The 9,830-nt window shown below is 33.9% G+C and overlaps 1 protein-coding gene across 1 annotated transcript; it reads left to right on the top strand.

Moving 5' to 3' along the window:
• The first annotated feature begins 1,028 nt into the window (after positions 1-1,028).
• LOC147393941 (phytoene synthase 2, chloroplastic-like) lies at positions 1,029-7,283 on the top strand. Its single transcript, XM_086453670.1, has 6 exons — positions 1,029-1,728; positions 1,810-1,860; positions 4,223-4,395; positions 4,821-5,056; positions 5,756-5,948; positions 6,946-7,283. The coding sequence occupies exons 1-6, from the start codon at positions 1,299-1,301 to the stop codon at positions 7,123-7,125; spliced, it is 1,263 nt and encodes a 420-aa protein (XP_086309796.1). The 5' UTR covers positions 1,029-1,298; the 3' UTR covers positions 7,126-7,283.
• Positions 7,284-9,830: the final 2,547 nt, after the last annotated feature.

The raw sequence follows: 9,830 nt of genomic DNA, 5'->3' as shown, positions 1-9,830 counted from the left end.
TGGCTAACTTTTTGGCAAAACATTTTTCAAAACATGAGTTAGAAGTTTTGGAATGGGAGGATTTTTGGTGAGGATGATCGCTACGGTGATGAGATTATCCTCACCAAAAATCAGGCCATTCAAAAACTTCTAACCCATGTTTACAAGTTGAAAAATCGTGGACCGTCCATTTTTTGTAAACTATTTTTGATGGGGTTAGAAGTTTTAGAATGGGCTGATTTTTGGTGATGATGATCTCCTCACTGTAGAGATCATCCTCACCAAAAATCAGCTCATTCCAAAATTTCTAACTCATGTTTTGAAAAATGTTTTGCTAAAAAGTTTGCCAAACATTATGCCAAGCATTTTTTATAAATCACTTTTGATTAGGTTACAAGTTTTGAAATATGCTGATTTTTTGTGAGGATGATCTCTACGATGAAGAGATCATCCTCACAAAAAATCAGCTCAAGAAATCATCATCACAAAAAATCAGCTCATTTTGAAACTTCTAACTCTAATTTACAATTGAAGAATCATGGACTGTCCAATTTTTGTAAATCACTTTTGATGGGATTAAAAGTTTTGGAATATGCTGATTTTTGGTAAAGATAATCTCTTCATCATAAAGATCATCTTCACAAAAAATCAATTTATTTCAAAACTTTTAACCCATGTTTTAAAAAATATTTGACAAATTTTACGGCTGAACCACCCCCATGTATATTATTGAAGATGAAAATACTGAGTGATAAGGTTATCTTTCAGTACCCCTTCCCATCATTTGGACTAGGAAGATGTTAGGCCACGTAACCCTTTACGTGTTAGTCTTCTTTCAAGATTGCTTGCCTTGCTTTGGTGTTCAATGGCAAAACGAAAGGTAGGAGAGAAGCCAAACCCACGTGGTCAGTGGAAATTAAAAATTAAAAAAAAAAAAACAAAATGTGGAGAGATAAGTGGGGGTGTAATTGTTGTGACCATTTATGTTGTGTATGGTATGGGGGTAAGACAGTAAGACTTTTCCTTGTCAATTTGTGAAACTTCTGTTTTTTTTTTTAATAAATAAATAATACCAAAGCACTGAAACAGAGATATATAGCTTTGTTATTTCAAGAGCTGAACTGAAGAGAAGAGACTAGAGATAGAGAGGTGTATTATTTCTTATTTTATTTAGTGTTTTGAGGTTTGAATCTTGATTTTTTTTTTCTTTTCTCTTAAGATCCATAAAAGGGTTTTATGTGCATTTGGTTCAGTTGTTTACTTTGAGGTAGAAGGATAGAGAAGCAATTGAAGTTGGGGAGTTATTTGAATTTTGAAAGATGTCTGTTGGTATTATGTTATGGGTTCTCTCACCTAATAGTAATTCAGAGACTTCCAACTTGCTTTATTATGGGTTTCAGGATAGTTCAAGGACCCTAACTAGAGTTCTAAGACATAAAGGGAAGAAGAAACATTTAAGATGGAGTTGTTGTTGTCCTTTAGATGTAAATTTGAAGTATTCTTGCTTGGGTGGGTCAGAGACAGAAAACAAAGGGAAGTTTCCTGTGTTGTCCTCTAGAGGAGAAATTGTAATTTCTTCAGAAGAGAAAGTTTACAATGTGGTGCTTAAGCAAGCAGCTTTGGTGAGATCAATTGAGAGTCTAGATGTGAAACCAGACTTGGTTGTTCCTGGCACTCTCAGTTTGTTGAATGAGGCTTATGATCGATGTGGTGAAGTTTGTGCTGAGTATGCAAAGACATTTTACTTGGGTAAGGTTTTAAATTTTTAGTTGGGTATTGGGATTCCCCTGTTTTATAGAATTGATCTCAATTTTTGTTTTTGTCCATCAGGTACATTGCTTATGACCCCAGAGAGGCGAAGAGCTATCTGGGCTATCTATGGTGAGTGTACACAACCTATCATTGGAATTATTTTCTATATATTTTGTTTTTGTCTATTACTGAAATTGAAATTGACAAGTCAAATTATCTATTAGCTTTCAAACCTACTATGTAGGATTGCAATTATTTGATAGTGTTCAGGAAGTGCTGCAAGTATCTCCAAAAGTTGTGAAATCAATTGAGAAGCAAAATTTTGCATCCTAGATTGTGTTTGAGTGAAGACAAGTCGAGAGAGATAAACCTAGAAATGTTATGGGGAGTTTTCATTATCAACTACAAAAAAATATGGAACATTTCATCCAAAAATTCCAAATTTTGTGTCCCATTTGGGCTATTGAGAGGATCCTGAAGTGAAGTCGAGCGCACCTACTAAACATGCTTTTGACTTTAAAAAACGCTTCTGATGCGTGGTTATCTAATAGTAGCCCCCAAAAATACAAAATTACTGTGTAGGAGTAGGAGAGTATTTCAGTGATGATAGCAACATGATAGCTTCACGATCCCTTGTCACATTAGTTAGTGCCCTCTGCCCTCTGTATTAAACTTGCAATTGTTAATTTGATAATGAATTTCTTTCTTAAAAATGTTAATAGCTAAGTTGAGATTGAGTGTCAAACCTCTTTCACTGCTGCGCTGCAAAACATGCTACCATTAGTTTAAGCTTCAGGTTTATGTAGATAAGCTGGGATCAGACCTGTGACACAAGGAACTGTTCATTGGAGGAGCTATGGGCTTGCGTTGGTTTGCTGGGATGTAGCCAGCGTTCATTGGATACCGTCCACATCACTACCTATCCTACTTCAATCCTCACCCAGAAGAAAACATAAGTAAAGGATGATCTTACAGTGTAACAGTTGTAGTTAACTAGACCATGTATGATGGTTTATTGAAAACTTAAGCTATATTATTATTTTTATACAGGCCCTTAAAAGTATGCTTAACCCCTAAATCCGAATGATTGGGGTAGGCTAACACTTGTAGATGGGAAGCTTGTTATTAATAGTTGTATATTGTTAAGTCTGATTCAGGACAACATTAAAGGAAATTAGAAAATCAATAAAGAACTCAGAGTTGTCGAGCTACCTAACTAATTAGACTAAAATTTAACTCCTTTCTAGGAAGGATTATGTTGCAACACAAAGTCCTCCCAGTCTAATCTAAGAGTTGGAGGTTAAAAGTCAACACTGACATAATAAATAAATTACTTCAACTGTGTAGGTGAATTTGTATCTTGTACTTCTATATTCTCAAAACAATCATCATTTTAACTAATTTTTTTCTGCATTGATTTGCATCAGGTCCTCCAGATCCCATAATCATATTTGCACCAGGGTCTTAATCTAACTGAAATAACTGTTCTCATGAGTTGATCTTAGGTTTCATATCATGTTTCCAGTTTTTATATAGTTAAGGATTATGCACACACCTTCACCTTGTAAAGTAAGCATGAACATGTATTTTGGTGTGGGTCATTGTGAATTTTTAAAGTTGGGACTCATCTGGATGGTCAAAATCTATGGGGCGTTGCCTGCCCTACCACACTCCCTGACAGGAACAAAAAAAAAACTAAAAAAAAAAAAAAAAAGAAAAAAGAAAAGAAAAGAAAGACTAAAAACGTATAAGACTTGACCATTTTCCATCTATATGATTATACCAAAAACTATATTCATGTTTCGAAATTGACTAAACTTCAATACTCAAAATTGTCTCGAGTAGACTTGGGTCTGTACACTAGAAGGATTTGACTTGTTAAATCAATTGGGGGCTTCTGATGAATCATCTTGAATGGGCTTGTGGGTCTAAAAAGGATTTCAAATGCAAGAAGAAAAAGAGGATGAAGGTGAATAGGAGAAGAAGATGCGAATGAAGAAGTCCCTCTTTTTTTTTTTCCGGGATCAATAGAAGTCTCTATTTCTATGTGACTTATCCCCAAACCTCTCTCTGCAACTTTTCACATTATTAATGTCCCCACCCTCTGCTCTCTCTCTCTCTCTCTCTCTCTCTCTCTCTCTCTCTCTCTTTCTCTTACCAAACAGAAAATATATTTAAGCTATTAACTTAATAAATGCTTTATTGACTTGTCTAAACGGACACATGAATTCAGTTGCAAAGAGCTTTCAGGTTCTCAAACACTGGTAAAGCTGTATGAGAAATGTGCTCTCTCTTGCTTGTCCAAGGTGTTGGACAATTGTGTGCTCATTCTTATTTCCTTTTTGCATACTTGCTTATGTGCTACTGTAATTTCCACATAATGTGAAATCATGCACAAACTTGATTTGGGATATTGAGATTCCTCATGAGATAGGTTCAAAACATTGGATCTTGTTGCTTCTTTTATTTTCTAAGTTTATTTGTGATTCAGTGTGGTGCAGGAGGACCGACGAACTTGTGGACGGGCCCAATGCTTCCCACATAACACCAAAAGCTTTGGATAGGTGGGAATCAAGGTTGGAGGATCTCTTTCAAGGTCACCCGTATGATATGCTTGATGCAGCTTTATCAGATACAGTTGCAAAATTTCCTGTCGACATTCAGGTATTACAGTATTCTGTGGTCTCTCATAATGATTATATAATAACCATCACACTTGTGTTATGAGACAGCCCTTATATGATTCCAAATTACATAAATTTTTAATGATCAAATGTCTTTAGCTAGGAAATATAGAAATAGAAGCTCTCTCTCTCAAGTAATCATCAAATGTCTTTAGCTAGGAAACATAGAAGCATCTCTCTCTCAATTAATTAGAAATTGAACTACTTAATTGAGACAGCATGCTAGGTAGAAGCTTCCTGCTACTAGGGTTAGCATAATTCATGGGAATTGTACTACTTAGTTCATTCTTTTAATTCTAGTCGTTGTTTTCATTTTGTATTTATTAGTCATACTAGGTAGGAATTTGTGGAGCTTTATGTGTTGGTGAAAATTTTCATTCAAGATCAAAGTATTTTATTTTTCAGCCATTCAAAGACATGATAGAAGGAATGAGGATGGACCTTAGGAAATCAAGATACCAGAACTTTGATGAGCTCTATCTTTACTGTTATTATGTGGCTGGGACTGTTGGATTAATGAGTGTTCCAGTGATGGGTATCGCACCAGAATCACGAGCAACAACAGAGAGTGTCTACAATGCTGCCTTGGCATTAGGAATCGCAAATCAGCTAACCAACATACTCAGGGATGTTGGAGAAGAGTAAGTGCTGCACTATAGAACTTGCTATCCTGTTTTTGTTTCATCTGATTTTCTCACCTATGAAGTATGTGAGTGATAATACCCTTGGGGTGCTGTCTTTTTTTTGTCGTTGTGTGTGCTTGTGTGAGCAAGTGATAAGAGTTGTTCAGCAAGCTTTAGTTCTCATTTTTTTTGCATCAACCCTTTACTGAGAAGGATACTTTAATCTTTTTCTCTATATTTAAATTGTAGACTTAGAAAAAAAATATTTAAATTGTGGTAGTTTGCACTCAAAGTGGAATTGATACTATCAAAACATTGTTTGGGTTTCTGTAATACTAGTGCACATTGTCATTAATCTGAGCTGTCCAACCAACATGCCACGGTATGGAATTAATTCCGTCTCAGAAATAAGTGTAATTGGATTCTCTCACCAGTCTGAACATTAGGGGAATGGTGCAAGGAAACATGTATGTACTCAGGCAGGTTCATCTGATTGGGTTGGTTTATGAGTTATGAGAGGTTGATTGGGTGCGTGCAAGTACAGCACATGTACAAAACAAACCAAATATCATTACAAGTATAATGCTGTTGTAGAAACTCAAGTTCTGCTAAGTGAAAGAAAGATCGGATGATTTCCCAAGAGTACTAACTCGAAGTAGCAAGTTCATTTTGTTCCGCATCTTGTTAACTTCTTCTCATGGTTTTCCTTTGATTCAGTGCAAGAAGAGGAAGGATTTATCTACCGCAGGATGAGCTGGCACAGGCAGGGCTTTCGGACGAGGATGTATTTGCTGGGAAAGTGACAGACAAATGGAGGAACTTCATGAAGAACCAAATTAAGAGGGCAAGGATGTTCTTTGATGAAGCAGAGAAAGGAGTAACACAGCTCAGCTCAGCTAGTAGATGGCCGGTAAGTAAATAACTACCATAATAAATATCAGTCTCTCTGTTTGAACCAATGGCATCACGCCATGTTTATTGAAAAAATTACTAAATAAGACACTTAAACTGCTCCAAAATTTTCTCTCTACTAACCAATCACTCTTTGCTCATTTAAAACACACAGCATCGTGCCATTGGTTCATCAGCTTAGCACATAAGTTTCTAAACAGAAAATCTTTGTTCATACAAATGGTATACCTGTTTGGTTAGTTTCCCATGTACCACTCTGAAGAGGAAAAGATAAAAGGGTAAATGACTACAAAGACCGTATTTTTTTAAAATATGGATCAACAGGTCCCCTGACATAAAGTGTAGATCTTTTTAAGGTAAACTTTTTATAACATTGTCCATACAAAGATCTTTTGAAGTACTATTATATTAAGTGCCTAAAATACCCTTTAAAACATTATTCAAAGCTTTGAAAAAAAATTGAAGTTTTCTTTGCATGATATGTGACCCTTTTGATGATAAGGATAATGATAATAATCAACACTATCAAATTAAGCTTTGATTGAAATGAAACATTTTCTCAAAGATTTGAATGATGCTACAAAGGCTATTTTAGGTATTTAATGAAATAATATTTCAAAAGGTCCTTGTAAGGGCAACATTCTACAAAGTGGGTGGGTCTCGTCCATATCATTCTGTCAGGATACTTTTGGTTTATATTTTTAAAAATATGGCCTTGGTGACGAGTTATGCGTCTTCTAAATACTACAACTTATTACTAAAAACATTCTGCTGTGGTGACATTCCGGCCTTATCACTAAAAATATTTATTGCTTGGTGACATTCTCTGTTTCAAAAGGGAAAATTATCTGCTATTTATTGAAGTGAAACCTTAGCTTCAAAGGCTCGAATAATTATTTTGATTTCTTTCAAAATTTCATGACAGACAAGTGCCTTTTTCTGGATTATTGAAAACCTCTGATGTCAATTGTTGTGTTTTGAATGGTTTGTTGCAGGTGTGGGCATCATTGCTACTATATCGCCAAATACTTGATGTGATCGAAATTAATGATTACGACAACTTTGCCAAGAGGGCATATGTTAGCAAAGCCAAGAAGATAGTGACTTTGCCTGCTGCCTATGCAAGATCCATTGTTGGTCCATCAAGAGAATCATCGAGACTTGTCAAAGCATGAATTCAACTAAATAAAAATGCTATACATCAATGTGTAATCGGAAAGAAGAAGAAGAAGAGGATGGTAGTGGAAAAGAAAAGCTTTTAGTGTATACTAGAAATTAGTATTGGGAATGAAGATTTCTACTACAATTAATGAAATTGTAATTTTATGTGGTTTCCTTAGTCCCCTCAACTGAAGTACTTACAACCTTCAATGTTCTATCCTCTTAGTGAGTTCTCGATTTTTCTTATTTTGGACATGAGATTTCCCAAGTATTCCTGAGGTCTCTACAGAATCAACTTGAATTCTCATAGGAAGCCGTCTCACTTTCACACTCGTACAAGTGCTTCTAAAAGACTCAATCCTCATAAAACTAATGCAAGTGGTACAATTGCACCATAGGGGATGAGAAAAGGAGTAAAACTCTTATGTAGTGCCCTCAAAAATCACTTGAACAACTTGATTTTCCATTGTACCTAGATCTTAGGATCACCAGTCACATAGATTGGATTTCCATTGTTGGTGATTAGTTTTATTTTATTTTATAGGCTTTAGACTTATCCTCTTCGATATAAATATTCACTATTATGATTTACTTTAATTTCAATTAAATCAGTAGTCACTACTATCCTTACTAACTGGAATACATAAAGATAATAGAAATGTGATTTTCCTTCTTTTCAAAGAAACCTATTTTAATAGAAATGTGATTTTCCTTCTTTTCAAAGAAACCTTAAAAATAGTTTGCAGGCATCAAAATTTTAAATGGCTCACAACTTTTCAAATTATCAAAAAGATCCATAAAAATCAAAGTTGGACTTACATAATTTCGCCCCATTGATTGGGATAGGCCTATTATGATTTGGGTTTTCACAGATAAAGCCTATGCTCCAAATAAATCTTAGTGATTCACATTAAGTATTGGAACTTACACTTAAATAAAGAGTTTGGCCCATCAACAATCCACCAAATCCTTAAAATCGGATTTGGACGAACTTGAACTTTAGACAAGCCAATCAAAACTTTTTAAATCAAAGTATAATTGGAAAATTAAATGACTTTAAATTTATAAATATTAAAGCTTTCCTTATTTGGAGGAGATTTGGATCACTTTATCTTAGAAGATAAAAGCTCTCTTTAAAGAAGAAGAAGCTCTCAAGTCCTCTTTTAGAAACGCAGCAAAGTTCTTAAGAGAGACTCGAATTTTGATTAAAGAAAAGATCAAGCCTAAAACCCTTATTCGGAAGTCAAGAAATCATTCTCAGTCAATCAAATGCGAAGTCTAGAGAGAAGAAATCCATGCAAAGACCCTACAGATGATCTAACACAATAAAAACCACTATTAAAGCAACTTTCTTAATCAATCAAATGTAAAACCCAGAAAGAAGAAAGCTACACATAAGTCACTACCTTTATTTTTGTACTAGATTGTTAATCCGAGGATATTACTGAGATCTGTATCACCTTTTATCAAATCAATAAAATTATTTGTGATCTTGTTTCACGCATCTTGAGGTAGATTATGAAATTTGTTGTCGACAAGGTCCCATACAAAAATTTTGGATTGTGAATACATTAAACATCTTCATTCATATCGATTGATCTCATTCTTTTATAATTTAAGAAATACTAATATCATTTATAAAAACAATTATTTGCAACTAATAATGATCGTAAGGCGATCCACAAAGAGGGAAGGAGAATTGGTTTTTTTTGCTTCTGAGCAGCCCACATTTGGGCTTTCCATTTGGATATCCATCCATTTATGTCTCTTGATCCTGTTCATAAATTGGATGAATCTTTACATATATTTTATAAGGTAAGAAACAAACTCACAATTATTAAACCTTACTAATTTTATTTTATTTTTCTTCAATACCTAATTCTAGTATTCTTTTTTAATAAAAAAAGTTAAGAAAATCTATAATTTAAATTAATTAGTCATGTTTTCAACTATCACTCATTATATCTGCAATACGCTATAAACTTATTTGTAATGATAGTTTATACTCTATATCTTACCGGATTATCCTTCTTCACAATTTTTTTAAATCCAAAATTGAGTATTCTGAAAGAACAAACATCCAAAATTTTATTTATTTATTTATTTATTTTTTCATTTTAGAATCCATAACAATAAAGATTAACATTTTTAAATTGTTCCAAAATTATGAAAAAATTATAATGAATTAATGAAGACTAAATTAATAAAATAAGATCATTCAAATTTATTAACACTAAACTAATTGCAAATTAATGGATATAAACTTGAAAATAAAATTAGGAATTTGGCAATTATCCAAATAAAGTAGGCACATACATATATTGGCAGATTTAAGAAGTTCCATAGCTTTAGAAGATCTATTACATATAATGCTATAAAAGTAAGAGTTGTGCTAGAGTAACATTGAAATTGTACATCAATTCTGACATTCTGATGTACATTTTAATGTTACTTCAGCATTATCCTAAAAAGTAATAGTAAGATAAAAAAAAAAGGGTAGAGAAACATAGTTTCTTCATTAGTAAAAGCGTCGAGGCACATGTTGAACGTGTTGTCCTTGAGATGTTAATTGTCCTCACTCGATCCTCAATGCCATCAGGTTCATGCCAGTACACCTATCGAGATACATCGATGATGTCTCTTTGATGACGGTGTAATTAATTAATGGGAGAATGAGCTGAACTACCCTAAAATACCCTCAAAAACTAAAAACGAAAAG

The sequence above is a fragment of the Akebia trifoliata genome, chromosome 9, assembly GCF_017979445.1.
Source record: "Akebia trifoliata isolate Shusen 1 chromosome 9, ASM1797944v1, whole genome shotgun sequence".
NCBI classification, from domain to species: domain Eukaryota; kingdom Viridiplantae; phylum Streptophyta; class Magnoliopsida; order Ranunculales; family Lardizabalaceae; genus Akebia; species Akebia trifoliata.
This window is presented reverse-complemented; position numbering and strand designations above follow the sequence as displayed.